Source organism: Gymnoscopelus braueri (genome assembly GCF_963280865.1).
Source record: "Gymnoscopelus braueri genome assembly, chromosome: 14".
Classification (NCBI taxonomy): domain Eukaryota; kingdom Metazoa; phylum Chordata; class Actinopteri; order Myctophiformes; family Myctophidae; genus Gymnoscopelus; species Gymnoscopelus braueri.
In genome coordinates this window covers 36,470,751-36,495,573 of record NC_137619.1, presented here as the reverse complement: position 1 = coordinate 36,495,573, position 24,823 = coordinate 36,470,751, and the positions used below count along the sequence as shown (strand labels likewise).

Sequence of the window (24,823 nt, the reverse complement as noted above, 5' to 3'; positions counted from 1 at the left end):
ATCAAAAATTCCGCAGATGCTTTCTCGGTTTTAATGGGTTAACATACCCAATACCTGCAAATAAAGCAGGGACGAGCTCTGTGTTGACATTGTGAAAGCACTGGGGGTTGAAATTGATGTCTTTAGACCGTAGCACACCCATGGGTGCAGTTGTCTGGATTCCCTGTCTGAAATGCTGTAATCTGTGTGTGGGACCTGTCAGCTTCCATAACTGATAGGCACAGCCCCCCCGCCCCCCTCTTATGGATGGACCGAGAGAGAACAGTATTCACCTTAATCAGTTGAATAGAGCAGCTTAAATGCATCCCTGCTTGTTCTGCATTGTATAATGGGTTCACAAAATAGAACATTGTCAACGCTTTGTTCGAATAGCAACAAGCAAGGACTTTTAACTAACAAAACAATAATCTTCTCATAAGAAGGCAGACGTCGGGGCAAGCAGGTCATACAACCAGCAGTTATCAAATATCCAGACTCATTTGGACGCTTCAGTGATCTGCCAAATATTATATCAACTGTTTTCTCTCCCAGCAAGTTTGAGACAAATTCTCTCGTCTGTTCAATTTATTTGGCTTCATCACACTTCAGAGGGTAAATTTGAGCTCTGATTTGTTTTGAACCAGCAAATCTGGGCAGAAAATAATTGTTACACACTGATTCGTGTTACTGTATGAGTGTATGTATATTGAATATGCTTCACAGGGATAATTCAGTACAGTTTAGCTCTCCTTAGAATGGCAGATGGCTGTACAGATTACAAAAGCAGAACAGAAAATTTAAAAGCACATTTTAAACAGTACTGCAGCCACGTACTGTAAACATGAGTCAGACAAGGATATGTTGGTAGGCAGCATCATTAGAAAGGCATATATGAAATAATTTAACCACTTTCGACCTGGCATCCCTATTTTGGGCATATCATTATAGGTGAACATTAATTAAATCAATGCAAATCAGTCCATTCAAAATATGTTTGAAAATAGCCGAACTCCAATAGCTCACAGCGCGTCGCTATTTTCGCCACCGACGAAGTATAAAATCAGGCAGGTGGTTTAAGAGAAAGCAGGAAACATTAGTATCAGTTTTTTTTCTCCACCAAGCCCACCCACTGCTCTCCTCAAACAAAGAACACAGCAGGACAGATGCCTGTGGATGCAGTCATCACCCCCAAACCACCCCCGCTTCACCATCTCTGCCTACTTGCCAAATGGTGAATGAAAGAGAAAAAACAACACAAAAAACACATGCTAAGGCGTGCACGGCATGGCGCACACACACACACACACACACACACACACACACACACACACACACACACACACACACACACACACACACACACACACACAGACTCTCTCTCTCACAGATGACTGTGCTACACATTATTATGCACTGGCTCCAGATGTTTTGTCTGCATGTGGTCTTCTCTCTGGTTCCCTGTGTTGACTGAGATGCCCTTTCTGCAGTCCCAACATCGCACAAGCTAATTATAGAGCTTACTGTCCCCGTTGCGCCTCCATGTGTTAATGAAGGATTTTCACAAGGATCCAGTCCACATCTTTGTCGTTAACTGACTCACTACCATTAACCCAGCCCGGTTTCTCAATCTTTTTCCCTGCTTTTGTAGTTTCAGCATGAAACACTTAAATTACATCAGTCTTTTCTGCACTATTCATGCTGAAAAAGCTGATTTAATTACTGTGGTAAATAGATTGTTTTTATTGCTTCAGTTGTAAAACGAGATCATAAAAGAGTGAAGTTCTAATGAGATGATTATTGTTTGATTCGTTACAATAATGAGGAAAAGTTCTCACCATTCCACAGTGATGGCTCAGTTCTTATAGAAATGGACAACATTCAACACGGTTAAAGGGATATTTCACTTTCAAATAAAATAAGCATTAAAGAATATATATACAAAATAAAATGTGTGAGGGGCCCGTGATTTTTCCATTACTTTTTTCATTTTTTAAAATATGTATTTTTTATGTTTATTTGATTTGAAAGTGAAATATCCCTTTAACAATTGTGAAAAGTCCTCGCCTCATCAAAATTGCCCAGAGGTTGCTTTTTGGAGCTTGTCATGTACCGTAACACCTGGTCGCAGAAGCTTTCCATTTAATCACAGGTATATGGTGGTGGGGGGGTGATATATATATTCCCGGTGGCAGGCCAGGGGTAATTGAGTAATGTTCCAGAGCCGTGAGACCTGTGTGCTTAGTGACAGGCGTTGACACGTTGCCTCTAACTGCTGTATTGTGACAGAGAACACAAGAGCGTGTCATACTGACAACGCTGTCTACCTGATCCACTGGAGAGGCTGCAGCATCACTACCACTGGTTTCCAGTGCTGTAAAGTAACTAAGTACATTTACTCAAGTACTGTACTTAAGTACAATTTTGAGGTACTTTTACTTTACTGGAGTATTTCCAATTATCAGTGCTTCTACTTCTACTCCACTACATACATCTCAGAGGGTTAGGGTTAGAGTTAATATTGTACTTTTACTCCACTGCAATTATTTGAAAACTTACTTACTAGTTACTTTGCAATTATAAAACATACATTAACCACTTCAGCTCTATTTTATACATAGGCTATTTGAAAATAGCAGATCTACACTGTACAAGTTGTGAACTTGTAGATCTGCCATTTTCAAACATTTTAGGACTTTTACTTTTGGTAATTTAAGTTCATTTTTATATCAATACTTTGGTACTTTTACTCAAGTAAATTTTGAATTCCGGACTTTTACTTGTAACTTGAGTTATTCTACATTGCAGTATTGATACTTTTACTTAAGTAAAACATTTGAGTACCTTTTCCACCACTGCTGGTTTCTAATAGCAACTGTATTGTGTTCTCTCTCCCTCTGTCTGTGTCTCTCCCCCCCCCCCCCCCGCTCTGTTTTCTCCACAGGGACCAGTAACGGGTCAGTGCTGGTGTACAACCTCACCAGTGGTCTCCTCCACAAGGAGCTGAGCGTCCACTCATGTGAAGTCAAGTAAGAGTGCTGGTATAGTTCAGAGGGTACACTGTCAAGTCCTGAGTGCTAATTTAACTCGGAGTGTACAAATGGAACCGGGTCCATTTGGTTCCATTTGTACATTGTCAGAGTTAAATTACCACTGAGGATTTTACTTTGTAGAGCACAGCAGTAGCCCTGTCCAGGATTAGGGGATCAAAGCCTTGAAACTGTGTTATATAAATCCCAGTGGTCAGTCTGTGTATCCAAACAATACTCTCCACCAATGGCAAGTCACTAGACCTTTAAAATGACATAGTTTCTACTGACATTTGTAAAAATATATGTGAGGTATTACACAACATTTATTACATACAGTACATACACATGGTACAGTACATAAAATGGTTATATCTGAATGAAAAGACACATGTTATTGAAAAAGCTCAATAACATGAAAGCACTCTGATAGAACCTTTTAATTGCATGGTCAAATTCTCACGAACATCTACTTAACCGGGCTGCCATGTTCTACTAGAAGATTAGAGTTGCTGCTATTATTGGTATTGATGAAGTATGTAGGAGGTGATAGAGTCAGTATAAGCAGTAATAGAGTGGGTCATACAATTACCTTTGTTCCAGTTCAACCATGCTCCAAACCAACCTCATTCCCCTGCTGTTCTTCTGTACCGCTGTGAAGGTTAATTGCAGTTTAAGGGGCAGCCAACCCTGATGAGAGTTAAAGTCAGAGTGGTAGTCCCCCCGCAGCACCATACAATGAAAGGGTCAAACACCAGCAAAAAGGGCAGGCCTCGCTTCATTAATTATTATCCTCTAACGAGCAGTGAAACTATTAAACCGTGATTAATTAGCCGCAAGATTGAATCAATTATACCGCTAAGAGATCGATTGGGAGGGAACATCATCCCTGCAAGCAGAACCGGGCTTTCCCCCTAAGAGATAAGTTTCTCTCCATAAACACAAACTCTTAACAAACTTTCAAGAGATCATGACCAACTCTTAATGCAGCCAGATATAATTATGCTATTTTTCATCTACAGGTGCTGTATACGATTCCCCTGTTGCAAAAGTATATAAACGGTGTATTTTAGAGAATTTAATTTTGAGCTAAACTGTGTTTATCATGCGGGTTGTTGTCACGACTCCCTTTAGGCTGTGTTGGGGTGAGTGTGTGTTGGAGGGGGGGGTGATATTATAGAGTGTTGCTATGCCAACACTCGTGCACAATTTAGTCAACCTGCCCGCCACCAGAAGCAGTTGGATTGTGCATGGTGTTCAGATGCTACAGTATGCAGAAAATCAATCTTTACTTTATTTCCCCAGAGATTTTTGTTATTTTTCTGTAAGATTTACAGCTCAAAGAATATGATTCACACACAGACCTGGATTGGCTTTGCTTCCTTCAGAAAGCAGAGCTTGGTCGTTCCCTCTCCATTCATGACACTGCTTGTTACTGTAGCTGTCACTTAACACATGGACACTGCTTGTTAGCTGTCACTTAAAACATCAGTGCCTTTTACTTATTCCATAAGCCCCCATCTCATCCCCGTGTTGGTACTTGTGTAACCCTTCAGTTAGCTTGTCTTCAGCATTCTGATTTGTTGACTTGATTTATGTCGCTACATCAGAAGTTACTCAAATGAAACGATTAAAAAACTCGGAACAAATAAACACATGAAAGTAATATGCACACCAGGGTGAAGACGCACACACATAAACTGTGAAATAAACTATGCACTGGCAAATAACACAAGCACACGCATAATACATACACACACGCACACACACACGTTTGTATTACTATACTTGTGAGGACATCGATATTTATTTTGCCATTTTTAACCCTAATCCTAAAGCCTGAGTTATACTTGGTTGTGTGCAGGTGTCGCGCACCAAAAATAGCCTACATGTCAACTACGTATTAATCAGGTCTAACTCTGACCATAACCCCTAAACCTTACCTGTAAATACCTAATCCTAACCCTAACCCAATTCTGAATATTTTCCTAACTACACGGGCACCAGCCTACTCGGGAACGATGCTCAAATATACATACTAAACGGTGTCTTAAATTCTATAACCATATATTTTGTTTGGCTGGAAGCGAGGAACACAGGATTGAAATCAGTGTAGCAGCCCCTGCCTCAGCCTAGCCACACCAAGGGAGGTCCAGATAATTAGCATCTCATCTACATTTTGTGGGGAAATTTACTAATTAATCATGCGTATATTTAGCATCTCATTATGGCGCAATGCTTGCTGCCCATACTGGGCTCACCTCCCAGAATGTTGACTTCTCTTGGCTTGAGTTGCTAAGCATTGTAAAGTCTTTAGTGGAATTCAGAGGTAGGCAGCAGAATTACTCATTGAAATAAAGAGTGTGTGTGTGTTTGTTTGTGTTTGTTTTTTTGTTTGTGCGCATGCATGCATGCTTGCACAACAGGGGGATTGAATGGGTGAGTCTTACCAGCTTCTTGTCCTTTGCTACCTCTGCTCCCAACAACATGGGCATGGTGCGGAATGAACTGCAGCACGTAGACCTGCCCACTGGTGAGTCGATTACGCACGCACGCTCGCACACACACACACACACACACACACACACACACACACACACACACACACACACACACACACACACACACACACACACACACACACACACACTTCCCACACACTGGGTGAGTACCGCTTCTGTCCCTCTTTCACTCACTTTAATTCTCTCTGTTCAGTGAAGATTCCAGGGGTCCTACTCTAATTTACAATTCAGGCATTTAGCAGATGCTCTTTTCCAGGGTAAATGGCATGAACCCTATTCAACAAACAACAGGATAAATGGTCACATAAGTAAAGTGCAAAGAAAAACAATTAAGTACTACAAAGATACTAGGAAACCTGGTAAACGTCAAACCTAGCATATGACTAAACAACATGCTATCTACAAAATAACATTTTGTAAATAACATTCTTACAGTAGCATTTGTGGCCAAGCAAACGGTATCTAAATAATATAACATACGTGAACAAGTGAGCAACATACTGTGTATCAAGTAAGCAACATACTGTATCTGCATAGTACAATTATTTAGCATCTATCACAAACATTTCGACAAGAAGGGACACAAGGAACGAGAAGACCTAGGGGGTGATACATACTGTATATCTGCATAGTACAACTTTTTTGATTGAATATTTTATTAGGCAAAAAATGTAAAACAGCACAGTTACATTTAAAATACTTTGTCTAACAGGTCCGTTCATAAAAGTCCTTGCGGACTTGTTTCCAGTGAGGGCCTTGGTATTCAATTCATATACATATATAGTGGCACCACAGTTCGAATATCATTACAAAAAAACAGCAAAAAAAAATATCACTATGTACAACAAAAAAATAAAAAGAGGGGGGAAAAGATATGTACAAGAACAGGGGGGGGGGTCTGCTGTCTAACGGGAAAATGGTACTACCTCCTCCTTTGGCCACCTGAAAGGTGATTTTTTTTTAAGGCTCTTTTAAATGAGCCCAACTATTTAGCATCTATCAAAAAAAGTGATAATATTTTATCAGGAAAAATAGGCCATGCTCAATATTGATTCATTTCTGGGGGCACGGTGGCGCAGTCGGTAGCACTGTAAAAAAAATATTGATTACATTTCACATTTATAACAGCTAGTTTAATAGTTTATCAATTCAGGAATGTTTCACAGCAGAAGAAGGGGAAGCACGTCTGCCGTGTTCGCTCGGTTTGCTTAAGTTTTATATATCCTCAACTTTTTATTTGTCACCAATTTGCCAGCTACCAATGGAAATGAAGAACAACGTTCTTGTTGTCGTTTTGATGTGAGTGCAGCAGGGTTAGGTTGGCTACGTTTAGTCGGTCGGTCCATCCAACACTTTGGTCCCAAACGACATGGTCTCAAAACTGGCTGGATTGCAATAGAATTGGCTGTGCACCTTCATGCTCTCCACCAGCTCAGTGGCCTTCTGGTTAGAGATTCAGTCCCCAGCCAAGTCCTACCAAAGACTATAAAAAAGGCGGCCAATGCTTCCCTGCTTGGTACTCGGCATCAAGCATCAAGGATTGTCAGTCCCTCTGATATAGATATACTAGTGTCCTGTCAAGGGGCTGTACTTGTACATCAAGCTGCCTCATGCTACGGAAACAGCAGATAGGCTACTGACCTTTGGACCACATGGCTCAGGAACCATTGGTTCCCAATGCTGCTTTCTTACTTTGTGCTCCCTGGAGAATTTGGTGACCCATAGCCGTTCCTCCAGCACCACCTTTAGGCCCAAACTTCCACTCGCTCACAAGATATCTCAAAATCTAAAGGCCAGATTGCCATGTAACCTGGCGGATATACTTCCTGAGTGTGGTGGATGAACCCTAACCATTTGAGGGATGCTCTGACATTGCCTCTAGCGCCACCCTCAGGCCAAAATGTCAGATTTGCAGAAAAATAGCTCAATTTTAGTTTGGTAACCTTATAGCCTTTCCTCTAGCGCCTCCGTCATAGTCAATATTTGATATTATGTGCCCCCATACAATTTCTTCTTAAGTTTTAGCCCCACTAGAGAGAACTTTGGCTTTAAAGATGCCAATGTCTGTCAGTTCAAACCACTTTGTTCTGGTTGGATGTAGGGAGCAGTGCAGCCTATTGGGGCCACAAGCAGGGCTTTTTGTTTTCTATCCAATCTCTGCACAGCTTTCTGATCATGTGGTACACTTCGGACGATTGAATCCCTTTTTTAAGGCCACCATGTGAGATTAGTATATCATTCTCTATTCTCTCCATTACTCTCTCTGTTAATCCCCTTACCTCTGTTTCCCTCTGTCTTTAGTCATCTAATCTCTTTGTTCTACAGGAGTTGCCAATCTCCTCAAAATACAACTTCAAACTAAATAGTCAAAGTAAAAAGGCATTACTGAAGGGTGTCTGACTTTGAAAATGAGCTCTCATCATGTCTGGGGACTTGGTTGACGTAGCCTGCCTGCCGAGCCAATAGAATCATTTCCCCACCAGTGGCCATAGATCCTGGTGGGGGTAAAGAGGGCACATGGCAGAGTTAAGTAGAGGACAAATGACAGTAAGTTGGGAAGAGATGGATGGCGTTACTACGTCGACAAAATGTGAAAGGGGAGAGCTATAAAAAGTCAATGGAACGAGGAAAGGGGAATGAGTTTGGGAATAAAATATGGCAAATGCCATATGCCATGATTTTTATTTGCTCCTTTTATAGGCTCTTAAATATAATTTACCCATCAATCGAACCACTTGTTCAGTTTATTTCCTTTTTTCTTTTCTTTTTTACAAAGTGTGTAAAATGTCTGTACTGTGCTCCTTGCCCAACATTACATTGTAGAACCCTCCCATGTTTCCTCTCCAATCACTGTCCTCATGGCTGCCTAACTGTCTTTGCCCATAGTGTTATATTGCCGTGGCTTATGAACTTTGCATTGACTACATAAAATAGGCAGCCAATGTAATGGTTAAAAAATGGCAGCGATAGTAAATGTTCTTTCCCCTCAGTTCATTCAAAGGGCGAGCCACTTCCTTAACGACTTTGTGCTAAGAGTCGTCAAAGTTAACAGTCCACATCATTAGCTTTGGTTACTGGCTATTTTATAGCACACACTCCTAATTGTCCTGAGTTCCTAAAACAAGTTCATGTGCGTTCAAAACACTTATACTGTCAAAGGAGACCTTGACTTTAAATTTAGCCACTACCCGTGGAGAGATAACTGAGTTTGGGTAGTCCTGGCAGCATCATCCTCCTGCCTCCCAAGGTGTGGAATGACCTCCACCCCCCCTCCCCCGCAGTCAGGATTTGCAGTCTCATGCCTGATTTATACTTTGTTCGGCGCCGGTGTCACGCATGAAAATCTACAAGCTTCTAGATCTGCTATTTTCTGTGCAAGACACCGGCACATAACTAAGTATTAATTAGGCTTCACTCCCAATTTTTCACTGTTTCTTGTTCAAATAGGTTCACGGTTGTATTATTTCGATAGACATACTGTATACAGTACTGTTTGCCACTGGTTTAGACACATGCTCGGTTAGATGTTTACTTAGTTGCTACTTTGTAGCATTTAATTGTTTTACTTTGAACTCTATTTACATTTGACATTTACCCTGTCGTTTGCTTACTAGGATTCATGCCATTTATTGTTGCTCCGGCAAAGAGCATCTGCTAAATGCCTGAATTGTAAAGTGCTGACCTTTTATTTTTTTCATACCAATTCTCAAAACTTATATTTTGTGTGTGTATGTGTGGAATGCTCGTGCCTTCCTACCTGTACCCATACACATCCCTGTGTGTGCGCTGCTACTACCGGTTATGCTGTATGTCCTTGAGACGCGTGTGTCTGACAGACACCGCTGTGATTACAACGGCCCGTCGCCCCGGCTGATCATCTCTAGGGGTACGTTAATGGCCATCCAGTAATCAGGACGCTAGACACCGGCCATTGTGTATGTCAGAGGAAAACTAAAAAGGAGATGTGACATGTTCTGTCCGTATTAGCCTGAATACCGTAACGCACGCACACACACACACCCAAAACACTAACTCTTTTGAGTTTTTTTGCCACAATGCTCCACATCATACTGGTCCCCAGACAATTGGCGGAGGTCAATTTGCTCTTTGCTCTTTGCCTTTGTTGTCCCTAGATCACCTTTGGGACCTGTCCGCTTCCCCTCTCATGCATTTTAAACAGACCACCGGGAGGTGTCCTCTCCCAAGTGCATCAGCACTTCCTTACAAGTGTGCCGTAAAAGCAAAACACCCTGCAGGTCGTTTAATATTCGTTGACATTTTGCATAATGTCGTCTGCGGTGGGTGGAACCCCATGAATAAAGAAGAGATCAGACCAACTGCTGTTTCTTCAATCCTGCTCCAGCAGAGAGATTAAACCAAGACCGCCTGATCACTAAAATTAAACGATCTCTACAGTATCAGTACAAAGCTATTACATATACCAGTCTATTTTCTTAGTTTTTCTCTTCAATCTTTACCCCAACTTCAACTTTTTCTCCTCCTCTCTCTCTGTCTCTCTCAGGCAGGTGCTTTGCATTCCGAGGGGAGAGAGGGAACGATGAGCCAGCCATTGAGATGATTAAAGTGTCTCATCTCAAGTGAGTTCCAAGACCCCTTCAAAACAACACCCTTAAACACCACACCACTACACCCTTCAACACTAAACTCTGTAAACACCCTTCAAAACAACACTCCGACTCCCTCAAACACCACTCCACTACACCCTTCAACACCACACTCAAACACTCTTCAACACCACACCCACACCCAAACACCCTTCAAAACAACACCCCAGCACCCTTAGGGCGGATTCAGACTGGGTCCGATTGATTGGAATCGTTCCCGAGTACAATTGCCCTCTCCCCACTGGCCAGCATTCACATTGGCCATGATTCTCCCGTACCTGATTACACTATATTCATCTGTAATGGTACTCAGGGTCCATAGTCTGAATTCGCCCTTAAACACCACACCACTACACCATTCACTCCACACCGCAGAACCCTTCTCCACAACACCATCTTTGTCGTAAGCCGATAACCAGAGACAAATGTCAATGAGGTTGAGTTGTTCTGAGAAACGGAACAAGAATGAGGGATGAGACAGACAGACAGACAGACGGTCAGACAGATCAAGACAGACAGACAGACAGATCAAGACAGAGAGGTGGGGAGGAAAAGAGAAGACTGCAGGGAGACACAAAGCCAGCTGTGTGATGAAGGAACCTTGATGGAAGTTTAAAGGAAATTGTAGATGACCTTTATGTAGAGCTTCAGTTCTCCGTGTTTTATCATCACTTAAGCTGGCCAGTGAAGTTGTAGGGAAGGGAAGGGACACACTGTCATGCCAGGGATCTGCTCAATGTGTAACACACATTGTACCTGTACACTCTGTCCAGCTTGACAGGAGCAGTTGGAGGGTTTAATGCCATGCTCAAGGACATTTAGGCATAGTCAACTTTCCCAACCAGCTCGGGGCTTTGAACCGCCGATCTTTTGCTCACAAACCTGCTTTAACCTCCGGGTTTCAATTAGCTGAGTAATGCTCTTTTCAAAATCAGCATTTTCAAAACTGTCACTTTCAAAATGTCATGGTTCCTTTTGTTGTTTATGTTGTCACGAATATGCACTCAGTTTGACCTCAAGTTCTTTGAGTTGAGAGCGCCTAGTCTTTGAGGTGAGCTGCCATAATTTGACCAGAAATGAATGATTCGATTGCCATAAAAGCTCTTAGTGTAGTACAATTGAGGACACTGTCAAAGGTCTAGACCTCCCAGCTTCCAACTTCTAACAGTCTGCATTGTACCCCCGAATCACCACGTAGCAGTTATTGTCTCCGCCGTAGGTGGAGAGTATGTTTTCGCTTCGTCCCGCCGTGTGTGAGCATGGCCCCTAGCCAAGCTAACATTGGTCAAGCTCCACGTGACACGTGTCAATATGTTGACACCAATGCCTTTGATTGGCTAGAGGGACGTATGACGAAATAAAATCCTATAAATAGGTGTGTCACTTCAAAAAGCCATTTACATTTTTTGAAGTGAGGTAAGACGGGATCAATCAGTACAAATCACCGTCCGTGCGTGTGTGTGTCCCTCTGAGAACACCTAACATTGGTCAAGCAAAGGCGCAGAAGGCCAAAGCTGAGAAAGCATACTCATCTACAACAGTAACACAGAAGAGGACTATAGAGTTGAATTGATCCCACAACAAGGCCGAAGTCTTAATACTGTAACAATTGGCCACCTTGATCAAATACATTATGTAGCACTAGAGAAAACTGACATAGATCAAACACACCAATCAACTGCTGAAACTGTTCAAGACAATGAAGATGAAGAAGACAGACAAGCATTTGAACAAACCAGTCAATTACGACGACTCCCATATGACACATTGCTTCAAGAAGAACATTTTTTAGATGCAGACACTACATATTCAGTCGCCCCTGCAGAACACCAAAAACCACGCACATTCTACCAAGACGACCCGTTCTACCAAGACGTGCTATTAAAATAGCACGGGTCTGCTGGCGGAGACTTGTGCTCCGAGGAGCACATTTTCTAGTTATTATTATTATTATTATTGTTGTATGGCCTTGGCCCTCACTGAAAGTTACCTTGGTGTTTGACTATGTTATTTATGGTGTTTGTGTACAGTACTTGCAGGATAAATGGCAATCATTGCATGCCTTTATTGTACACGATGTGGTCTCAAACCAAACCAGTGTGGACAGTCAATACTTCATCCAAGCGGCAAGAGTAGCTGCCATCTACCCTTTCAATTTCAGTGGAATTAATATCTTGAGCCTGTGCCTGCAGTCCCATTCCCAATGGTCATTTGGAATCTTTCCCAAGCCACACGCGCCTCCAGTTAAACTCTAACTGACTGAAGAGTGTTGCTAGGCTACTGAGATCAGATGTTTCTATCAAAGGAGTGGTCATTTGGAATAAATGGGTTTATGGAGGGTCCAGTTTCCTTTGGCAGCTAGCATCTCTAGAAGCTCTTTCAGTTCCTCATCATGTGCGTCCGTCCGTCCGTCTGTCCTCAGGCAGTACCTGGTGGTGGTGTTCAGAGACAAGCCCCTGGAGCTCTGGGACGTCAGGACTGGAGCCCTGCTTCGAGAGATGGCCAAGAACTTCCCCACCGTCACTGCACTGGTAATGACAAACTCGTAGGGACACACACACTTCCATTATCATACATTTATAAGCGTCATAAAAATCCATTGGTCCAGAACTCCCATGCTGTTTGCCTCTCCATTTGGGTGATAGTGTTCGAGTGTGTACTCTGCCTCCCTACCAGTGGGTGTAGTGGCCATTTGAAAGATTAGTCTGGAAAAAAAATTCTCCTGGGCTCAGCATGGAACAGTAGCTTCATTAGGCTGAAGAAAGGGCCCATAAAAGAAGAGTTATGCTGGACAAACTTTACAGTGTGGCAGTAAATTCCTCCACAGTACAAATAACAGCCCAGTAACCTTAATAGTGCATGCTGCCTTCCCTCATCGTTGCCTCATTTCCATACTGATTGCAGCCTGCGGAACCAACGGACTGCAGCCTCTATGTTCCCACTGTACGATGGGAGACGCTGTTTTGTGGGTTTTATTTATAGAAGTGTTGTTATGAACCTATTATAGAAATAGCTTTTTATCTCCTGTCTCTATCTCAATATTTGTTTGTATTGTGTGTGTGTGTGTGTGTGTGTGTGTGTGTGTGTGTGTGTGTGCGTGTGCGTGTGTGTAATCTGTTTATACATATAAACAGGAGTGGTCCCCATCTCATAATCTGAAGAGTCTAAAGAAGAAGCAGATGGCAGCCAGGGAGGCTATGGCTCGGCAGACTGTGTCTGACAATGAGCAGAGCAGTGTGGAGTCATCTGTCATCAGGTCAGCATCACAGGCCAACAGCGCCCGCATTAGCAGTCAAGTCATGGAAAACCTAGACAAGTGCAAGGGCACTGTAAACCTCCTCAGGGTTCATTTAACCACTTTAAATACCCCATGATATGGGCCAGAAATCTTCATATTCGATTCTACACATCACGTGATTCCTGTGAAACCAGTAACTCTCATTGATTTGCGATTACAGCAGCCAATGGGACGAGATTATATCAGTGACAGCCTGGTTTGCGTCTGGCCTATCGATCAGTATTCAACAACTACTTGACTTATTTATCGTCTAAAATTAACCCATTAAGACCGGGAACGCATCTGTGTGTCATTTTTTTATTTTTTAGGCTATTCAAAAGTTCATATGATCAGCTTGTAGATCTGCAAAAAAAATAAAAATCGTGCAAATGTTTGCACATCTTTGAATATATATTATTTTCAAATCAACATTTGTAACTCAAATCTTTGCTTCTGGGGATTCTACAATGTTTTCTAAATCCTAACAGTTTATTGTTGGTTTTGGTTCTCAAACTTTCATGTCAAGGACCACCCAAAGTTATATGTATTTGGCCACGGACCCCCCCATCCCAAAATATTGTGTTCCAGGGACCCCCCAGAAACAAAGATTTGAGTTAAAAAAGTTCGCTTTAAAAAATATATATATTCAAAGATTTGCACACATTTTCACAAATATTTTTCAAATGGTTTTCAAAAATAGCAGATCTACAAGCTCATAGCACGGCACTCGGTGCCGCGCTATGAGCTTGTAGATCTGCTATTTTTGAATAACCTAAAATAACAGATGCGTTCCCGGTCTAAATGAGTTAATAGGCTGTTTACAAACAAGCAGCGAGAGTGCCGCAGCGCTCACTCTCTCCGTTACACCTCCACGTCTGTCTGCTCCAAGCCGCCCTCAAAGAGCCTCCTGGCCTGTGTGTGCGCTCTGCCAAGCTCTGTGCCTGGCCAAACCACCTGTTGATTATCCGCCCACACCGTCGCAGCCCCACAGCGACTTTTATAATCTTCATAAATAAGCATGAGCAAACTGCTTCACATGAACAATGTTGGGTGTATTTAAGAGATTCGCTAGGGAATGTATAATATTTTATAAACCCAGATTAACGGCTTAAAGAGGAAACCACTGTGTACAATTTTACCACTTAAAGCCTTATTTCTACATTACGCAGCAGCAATAGCCAATCAACAAGCTCACAATACGTCGCATCACGTTGGGATAAATAAATAAAGTCATGCTGTGTTATTTAAAAAAAAGAATTGGTGACACCTGATGGCTCCACAGCATTAGTGCCAGAGGATATTTTGGAACACAATACGTAGTCAGGAACGTTGCAGAACATAAATAAATACATTTCCGGTACATTTCCGTGACTACATTATTTGGGGGTGAGTGGCCGCCCCCGACAATAGTATTTAATAGTGTTTAGAGAAGTTGTCATTAACTCATTCAGTGCCACTGGACGTCTAAGACGTCCGTTTTAACATAAGCCCTGAGTGCCACTGGACGTCTAAGACAGGGGGGAAAAAAATGTTCAGAACCCAAGATATGATGATTTGAAAATATTCTGCTCCAATCACTCTTTGTTTAACTTCTTACTGAAAAAGGCTGTATCTCTTTTTTTTTACAATGAATTTTGGCTGTGGCACTCAGAGCCAAACTGCCATAAATAAGCCGGGCACTGAATGAGTTAAACACATTTATGGGGAATCGTTAGTGTGGAAAAAATATACCGTATTTTCCGCACTATAAGGCGCACCGTCAGTGCGCCTTATAATCCGATGCGCCTTATATATGTATCAATATTGGTTCCCTTGGTTTCCGCACTATAAGCCGCACCGTCAGTGCGCCTTATAGTGCGGATGCGCCTTATAATGCGGTGCGCCCTATATATGAAAATAATACATTTATTGAAGGTGCGCCTTATACTCAGATGCGCCTTATAGTGCGGAAAATACAGTACCAGTCAACATTACAGTATATCATAAATAACCTTTGTTTAATTTATAAAATCACACAGTATGACTTTAAGTATGTATGCCAAATGTCCGCCAATAATTACATGCCCAAATAGGGATGCCAGAGTTAATCTAGTTAAGAGTGTCTAGTTTAACTCTGGGAGTGCACAAAAGGACCCATATGGTCCCTTTTTTTACACTCTTAGTGTTAAATTCAGGATTTTGCAGTGGGAGTGAATTAGATATTAATTTGAGGCCTATAGGAGTTGAGCAGTTCCTTTAAAATCAGTATGGGAAGCTTTTTAATTGATCAATTAAAAACTCTTTTTCATAATTGCTAATTTTCATATATGCAGAGATGCCCTAGTTGATACCCAGCCTTATATTGTAAATATACATTATTTTGAATATCAGCCAACAGTCAAGGTCAGTCAAGAAATCACAACCTTTCTTTGATTTGATAGAATCATAGATCCCTTTCTGAAGAAATAACAACCTAAAATTTTGGTGGAGATGAAGAAATGTTTTTGTGTGTGTGTGTGGTTTGCCCTCACAGTCTCCTGCAGGATGCAGAGAGTAAGTCGGAGACCAGTCAGAACATCTCAGCCAGGGAACACTTTGTGTTCACTGACACTGATGGGCAGGTGTACCACATCACTGTAGAAGGCAACACGGTGAAAGATGGAGCGCGGATCCCCCCTGATGTGAGTCCATACACTACTACAGCTTTCTATTGCACCAGTTTCTTTTCCTTTAGTTCAATTGAATTCTGCATTCCCAATAACATGAAAGTTAGCGTGTAATCCTGGGGCTCACACCAGCAGCGGCAACAAGCAACAAAGCGGCCAGAAGCCTTTCATTTTCAGTGGTTGCTGAGCTACACTGAACGACATGGCACGGCACTTTGTGAGCAGCGACAGCCAATCAGAGGGTAGATCTAATTAGGTATTTTTATTGATCACAAACGGCAATCAAAAGGCGATCATTTGGTGTAGATGAGCAGTCTCGTTAATCAATCCACCGTAAAATCCAGAAAAGCGCCATGGGCACGTGAGTGAACCTGTGTCTAGCCAGCCACAATGGATTTTGCCATTTATACACACACTTCATGAATCCATTGCAATTGTCAACAAACCTTTGAAAAAGGAGTAGGGGGGGAAGCGGCTTGCCAATGTAACAGTGGGATATTTTTTCAGGCTGCAGCCAATTTCTAGGCTTCTGACTATTTGATTCCGGTCCAGAGGGCTGCGATGATAAATCAATGCATCTTGATGCATCAATTTTTATTTTCAATACATGATTTTTACAAGTACTACACTGTAGTACTTGTTACTTTTAATTAAACCAACGTGCATTTCTAATTAGCCATAATGAAAACAAACAGATGCATTTTCTTCCATTATCTTTTATTGATATAACAAATGGATGAGATGTTAAGGTTATACATGTATTTGCCATCATTTCCCAGGATCGCTAAGAGCCAACAGGGAAAATAAACAAGCTTGTAACAGTTACTGTTAATAATCGTGTTAATAAAGTATGCAATCAATCAATCAATGGTAAATTAACTCTGACTTCCACATATTGTGAATCACTAATAACTTAAAGGCTGCTCTTGTTCACAAATTCATATTGTTGTCTTATGCTATAGCCTCATTTTAATAGACTTATATAATACAGTATAGTGGTTTGACTTGTCCAGAGAACTGACATGAATTGCTCCGAGTGACGTGCTGCGATGGAACTATTTTTACATCGACATGAAACGGGAAATTATAATCAAACCAATCTCATTTGAGCCTACACTTTTGCAACATTTATTTAATATTAAGATACATGAGAAATGTGACAACAAGCAGGAAGTTTTACCTTCAGGGACATTCAGAGTCTTTTAATTTACCGCAGCAGCAGTCTGACAAACGGATGCGTTTCCGCTCCTTACTCCTCAGGCCTCCAGGCCATGATGAAGAGAAGCCGAAACGCGTCCGTTTGTCAGACTGCTGCTGAAACGCAAACAATTATTTTGTGAGTGGCTGACAATTTCTTGACTGTTTGCTGTGAGTCTGCATCTGTCCCCGATTCCTTAAACTACAGTCAGTAGAGCACGCTCAGCTCCGGACTTCAGTCCTATAGTATTTACATTATTTTATTCTAATTTGACACCATTAACAAACATGCAAAGATGCACAGAAGTAATACTAACCAGAGAGAAACAATCAGAATCAGGGGAAGTCTTTAGATGCTGATATTTTCCTGTCGATCTGACTATCAAAAGGTTTAGCCACCCCTCTCAACCAGAATGAAAATTCCTTCCGATCAGTCCAAATCGGAATATTCTCTTCCAATTGAGGTGTTTACAGGAGGCATTTTGGGCTGTCATTCTGGATATTAGTGGAATATTAGGGTCCATATAAATGCAGTGTCAGTGAGCACTGCAGATGCTTCTGCTCTCCGCCACTTCATAGGACTGCGCTTCACGCCGGGCGTAACCTACTTCTTAAACTTGATGGCATCCGACAACAGCATGGCTTCCCAGTGCAATTGAAAAGGCTTTCAGATAGCATAATTAATTAGAAGCTATCTGGCTTGAAACCTTTATATATAATTGCCTACCTTACATCTTAAAATGTAAATTAAAAAAATGTCTTCAGACTTATTGCAGTGGGACAATTGCTTATCTTCCGTCTTTTACATTGGGCTACAGTGATATGCATATACCTTGAACAATGCCTACACAATGCATTACCATATGCTAATGTGAGCTTTGTGTGCTAAGCGTCATTTGAGGTGTGTGTGAGCTGCATTGTGATTGGTGCTGTATGCTTGTGGCAGCATGAGTGATCAGACAATTTTTTGGGGGGACATACAGATGGTCTACTTTTGTGGATGTTGTTAAAATTACAACAGATTCTTTCTTTTTTTTACATTTCATTCACCCATAGGCTATCTGAAAAAACTGTCCACATTGGTGGGGTGTCATATACTTTTGTGTGTGTGGTCACTGGGGTGGTGTAGTGTACGTTGTGTTTTTATGTGCACCGTCTGTGCTTAGCATTTTGTAGAACTGTTTCTTCGCTGAAGGTGGTGGCAACAGCGGGACATTAACTAAGTTATAAAATAAAATAAATGCATTCTCAGCATTAACCTGGGTTTTAAGAGAAAAATGGTCTGCAATTGTTAAATGGTCTGCATTTAACAAACGCTTTTGTCCAAAGCAATTTACAATGTGCATTACGTTCACCCATTCACACACATTCACACACTGATGGCGGAGGCAACCATGCAAGGAACCGGTCCCTCATCGAAAGCAGTTATGGGTTCAGTGTCTTGCTCAAGGACACTTTGACACTAAACCAGGAAGGGATCGAACCTGGAATTTAACAGTTCCCAAATGGCCACTCTACCTCTTGAGCCACAGATGCCCCATGAAAGTGAGCTATCACCTAGTAAAGCTGCCTGAGTGCAGATTGTATGATAATTACCATCTACAGCCATTCGTAATGCTCTCAAAACCACTCTCACAAGGCGAGCGGGCGAGCGTATGCCCTGAAGTACAGAGTAGGAATGAAGGACTAATAAAATAATTTACTGATACCTTTGGGAAGTAAATAGCAAAAACAGAAGGCATTTCAGAGTCCTCTCTCTGTTTTTGCTGCTGTCCAGTACTGATGAGCCAAGTTACTGGACAGATTTGAATGAAATCACAAGTAAAATACTGTATGAAATGCCTACAAATCGCTGACTGTGGGATAATGGAGAAACATACGTTTCCAAACGTTAACTTAGATGTTTCCGGGTTGAGTTTCAGCCTCTGAAAAGCAGGAAAATGGAACATTACCAGCTGTTTGCAGCAGGGTGAGGGAGAGATGTCTTGCATAGATGTTTCAACAATGGGGAAGCAGTCACACACCTTCATTATAGGGTCCTGCAAAAAGGAAAAGGAAAGAATGAAAAAAGCTTGTTTTTGCTTTAAGGGAAGATGGGAAAAGGATGAAGGCTAACGGTCAATATGTGAGGACACAATAGTGTACTGTAGCTCCTGCGAGTATAAACATCATCATGTGCCTCTCTCCGTGATGAATAAGCCCACTGCCAGCACTCTACCAGATAAACATAAAGCCTAGGGCACAGGTCCATAACGTGCATGATATCTCCACAATAAGGTCATAATAATAAAACCTACTACTGTGCCACCACATAATAGAAGTGATAGAAACAACAAAAACAGCAACAGCACTATAAGGCAGCGCAGCTGAAGCAGAGGGTATCATCCTACACCTGACTGTCACAACAGCTGCACCTGCAGTGGTTTCACCAGTGTCCCACTGTGTCAGTACATTTATGTGACACACAGGTGTGCTGCTGATACGTTCCAAATGTTTACTACCTTGAAAAAAAATTGTGCATAAAAGGTGTCATATTTTAGGTTTTTGTTCTCGTCGCACCGCTCATTTTCTTTATCCTCGGAGACACATGTGCCTCATCTGCAAAAAAAATTAAGCATCAGCCAGGCTACATTGTGTGTTCTCGTGGATTTTTTTTGTGTGGAGGAGGGGGCAATGTTGCAGCACAACAGCAAGACCTTATGTGCCATGCCAAGTTACATGATTGGTTTAATTAATGTTTTATTCATTATAATAACTAGCCAGTAATTTAAATTACATTTTACAATTTAGGCATTTAGCAGATGCTTTTCTCCAGAGCGACTTATAAGTGCGAGATCAGTCCATGTAGAACAATTTAGTGCCTCATAAAACTAGGATACCGGGTTATATTATCAATGAACCTAGCATCAAGATTTCATCAACCCTCTGACATTAAGGATACATTTTTGGGGCTTTTGGTTGGTCAAGATTACTACGCAGCAACAACTTGCACAGGCTAGTTACATTTAAATGCAGTGCTTTTATCTACTCTAAATAACGTGCTATCCAAATTACATTCTGACAAGAAGGGATACTAAGTAACCTCAATGATTGAGTATTAATACCATGATTACATGACGTTATGATGGTCGCACACCTGGTGTTTGTGACTTTGTATTTATTATAGGCAGATGCTTATTTGTCATCACTCGTCAGTCTCTGCCAACCTATTGTTCATGGCTGTAATTAGATACAACAAGGCATTTAATTGAACATTTACTGACTCTTTGTGTCCTTTGTGTTTCATCGCCTCTGTTAGAGTCATCACATATGGTGGTATGTTGTTGACTACCAATACAACACAATTTACCCATACCAAACAAACACGCGCGCGTGTGCGCACACACACACACTTTTGGTTGGCAAACATCCATGAACAAGTAGTCTTTCAGTCTTCACTGTCATTCCGACAGAGTACTGAATCACTGAACTGTGTAGCCAATTACATGAAGTTGTCCTTTTCTGAGCATTCGCTTATATTGATTAAAAGTCTATTCCACTAGCTGCACCGCTTGCATGTCCTCTTAACCTATCAGGCTGACAGGGAGGGTGCACCTGGGGGATTTAAAGCTGTATTAGTGAAACGGACGAAGTTTCTACGCTGAAAAGATTAGCATATCCCAATAGGTTTTGTAGCCGGATGATGTAGGATCTTCATATCTCTGTCAGGGAACTGATGAAATTGCTCCCTTAAAGTTCTATGGCATCATTCAGCACCAGTAGTGCTCTGAAGGTGATCTGACATATAATGTCACACCAGCACTTTGTCTTTCCCTGCTGCGTCGCTTTGACTTATCATGATGTTTTTACCACTCGGCGTTTATTCCTTTTCCCGTTCACATCCAGACACAACAAACATCAAATGTTGTGGGGATGGTTTGTTGTTTATGTAATCAGGAATAGCTGTTTAATGGGCTGAGATTTGTTGGGAACGAATGCAATTATTGGCCTCTACTAACTGCATTGTAAACTTGAGAACATCAGTCTTTGTGGTGGTTTGCCCAGACTATGGGGATGATCTTTTGTTTTATACATAATCATGAGTTGTTGATAGATACCATCAATAGATGATGTATTGTTCACTATATATATATATATATATATATATATATATATATATATATATATATATATATATATATATATATATATATATATATATATATATATATTCACTGCTGATTGACTGTAAATATTTATGAATTTGTATCTGTATTCTAGTTGGCTGACACTATGCACACATCAGCTTCACATCACTGTCTGTACATATAATACAGTATATATCCACTTAAGCCCATATTACTGGTGATTGACTGTACATGACACTATATTATTACATTACATTACATTACAGTCATTTAGCAGACGCTTTTATCCAAAGCGACTTACAATAAGTGTATTCAACATAGGTAGGGAACGAAAACTACTAATCACCAGACGTCTTTAGTGCATTTTCTGCAAAAACAAGCAACCAAGAGTATACCTAGCGCTAAGGTAAAAGTGCAATATATCAGCTACCTATTTCCTTAAACAGATGAGACAAAATAGCTAAATCAAATGAGCATGAGCTAAAACAAATAAGTGTATCGACTAAACAAGATCCAATAAACAATACAACAATAGAAAACAAGCGTTCGTACAACTAGTTAACAACAAGTAGGTCAGGCAGAGAGGAAGGGTATTATAATTATATCAATTAGATTATACTATTTTATATCTACTAATTTCCAACCCGGTCAGTCTAATATAGATGTCCAGTTCAGTCTTCTATTTATATGCCCATATAGACCACCGAAGTCCTGACGTCATTCGTTCATCCCCAGGTTTGCGGAAGTAATTTCTCTATGGAGAATAACATTGGGTCATCTTAGAATCGTCTCATATAAGAATTGTGGTCCAAAAATAAACAAACTGTCCCGGCGATATTGTCAGGGAGGAGGTTCTATATCGTTTATGATAGTCAGTCACTTATATTTGATACAGTCTGTTTCTGTCGAAAATGTAACTAATTCGGCGGAAGTAACATTATCGTTTTCTCACCGTCAGTTGATGCTTCATATATAAGAGTCAAACCGCCGGGGTCATTTGTTTATTTTTGGAACACAGTTCTTATTTGATGCGATATTAAATACGTCTATGGGATTCAGAATGGGGGTGGAAAACTGCGAACCAGGTAGACAAACAAAGGATGTGTAAATTACGTCAGACTTCGGTGGTCTATTACTGGTGATTGTTTGTACATGATACTTATGCATATATATATTTGTATCTATTAATGGGTCATACTTAATTCTCAAAATACATTGTATTATTTATTTATTGTTACCTTATTACTTCTTGTGTATCTCCCTACTCTTACCTGTATCTATATTGCATCCCTACTGCATTGCTGCTATGACACCTGAATTTCCCTCAGGATCACGGCCCACCTAGATACGCACTGGAAGTTTTAGGGTCCAGTGATGTCTCGGATTGTCTTCCAGTCTGCACTTGATGCACGTTTTTAACTTCCTGTTGTTATGCAGCGTGTTGACAACAGAGAAAACGAAACGGTACAAGATGGCCAACAAAACAGACTTTTTGGGTGGGCTCATTAACAGTCTAACATGATGTGGGCTGAATGGGAATGTGAGTGAGTGTACTGCTAGTGGGCTTCCCCTACTTTGATGGCTTATTGTAATGCCCCTTCATCGTGTCTGTAATCTCTTCCTGTAATGCAGGGCAGCATGGGCAGCATTGCATGCATTGCCTGGAAAGGTGATACACTGGTTCTTGGAGATGTGGATGGCAATCTGAACTTCTGGGACCTCAAGGCCCGTTTGTCCAGGTAACAAACAGCTCATGCCTCTATTTATTTAGTAAGGATAAGAATTGATGTCCCTGCCATGAGTGATTAAATGGTTTTTGACTTTAACCCACATCAGGGTTACTAAATTTAGCTGGGTTAATTGCAGCCCCACCCGATCATCTTACCAAATGCCACGGTCCATATCCACACCACATGCACACAGACACACACTTGATGTGTGTGTGTGTATTTGTTTTTATTGGCAAAAATGCATATACTGTACATAATTATATGTTTTCAAATGTTCGTCAGGAGCTGTTAAGGGTTCAGTGGCTTGTTCCAGGACACAACAAGCTTGTTCAAATTTAAAACACTAGAGGTTCTACGTCACACTGCCGATCCGACTAATATGTCTGAGTCATAGTGTTGGGGGTCAGAGTACCCGTTGTACCCGTCTGTCTGTGTGCCTTTTGTGCCCAAATATGGAGATGTCTGTTTCTGTCTGTCATTCCTTGTCCCTTCTATGCCCATATATGGTGATCCCTGATGTCATCAGTATATGCCCATATATTGGAATTCCCATATATGGGCATATTGGTTGGATATGGATCGGCAGATTTTAAAATAGGATATATGGGAGTTAAGCTCCCATGTACTCAGCTCACGTAATCAGTCTTTTCTACAGTTTACAATGTCTGTTTTCATCATGTCAGTTTCTGACATGATGCACACCAAAGTGCACCAAAAGAGGGCTGATTGATTGCTGTTGTTTTTTTTACTCAAAGTTTATTCAATCTTTCAATTTTCGAAAAGAAAAAATACAAGGACAAAAGTAGGCAAACAAATAGAAAATAAATGTAATAAAAACAATAAAGAACACCAGACAATCAGCCAATGAATCGCAGGTTAACTAGTGCAGTTATTTTTTTGTTGTTTGTTTTACAAATTGAGTTTCCCTCTGTATGAAATGTAAACAAATAGATTCTTTTTTTTTTAAACGTTTTGTTTATTCATTTTTGTTCTTTTACATACTCATAGGTAGTACAGTCATTACTGAAGCAAATAAACAGAGTGTCTGTAAACAAATAGCTTTGACTAACTTGACTTATTATTCCAGGGGGATCCCTACTCACCGTGGCTGGGTAAAGAAAATCCGCTTTGCCCCAGGAAAGGGCAACCAGAAGCTGCTGGTCATGTACACAGATGGGGCAGAAGTCTGGGACACCAAAGAGGTACATTTGCAGAGAACCATACAAGCAGTCCAATAGTACTAAGGGACAGTTTGAACGTATGGGATGGTACCAGTACAGTATATTTCTCTCACAATAGTTTGTGTTTCCCCTAGATGTACCGCTTTGGGGGAACCTGGGCGGGATGATGGGGAGTTATCTAGCTAACTGCTTACACGTTAGCTAGATAACTTAAAGTTTTAAGAAATGCAAACCTAATATTCCTCTTTTAATATTTCGTTTTTTTTCGATTTTCAGGTAATTAAGCTCCGCAGTGTGTTCATACAGTGACTTCATAGGAAATTCATTTAGAGTTTGAGGTGATGTTCAGCATTTTGAAGCAGTGTCCTCTCCACGTACGACGGCTCGCTGCTGGTTGTGATTATAGATGGTTTCCTCCATCAAAAGTCGTAGCTAATCAAAAAAACATTTAGAGCTAGAGCCCTCAATGCCGGCGATGTAAGGCATTTGGGACCGATGTCTGTTTTTTTCAGAG

At 41.1% G+C, this 24,823-nt stretch overlaps 1 protein-coding gene across 1 annotated transcript in view; it reads left to right on the top strand.

Annotated features, from left to right (window-relative positions):
• Nucleotides 1-24,823, top strand: part of wdr11 (WD repeat domain 11) — a 95,914-nt gene that overhangs the window by 49,334 nt on the left and 21,757 nt on the right. The window contains exons 11-18 of the mRNA XM_080450204.1: nucleotides 2,921-3,005; nucleotides 5,432-5,538; nucleotides 10,050-10,125; nucleotides 12,575-12,683; nucleotides 13,287-13,408; nucleotides 15,942-16,089; nucleotides 23,031-23,137; nucleotides 24,216-24,330. Of these exons, the coding sequence (XP_080306330.1) occupies nucleotides 2,921-3,005; nucleotides 5,432-5,538; nucleotides 10,050-10,125; nucleotides 12,575-12,683; nucleotides 13,287-13,408; nucleotides 15,942-16,089; nucleotides 23,031-23,137; nucleotides 24,216-24,330 (869 nt within the window). The remainder of the gene's footprint in view (nucleotides 1-2,920; nucleotides 3,006-5,431; nucleotides 5,539-10,049; nucleotides 10,126-12,574; nucleotides 12,684-13,286; nucleotides 13,409-15,941; nucleotides 16,090-23,030; nucleotides 23,138-24,215; nucleotides 24,331-24,823) is intronic.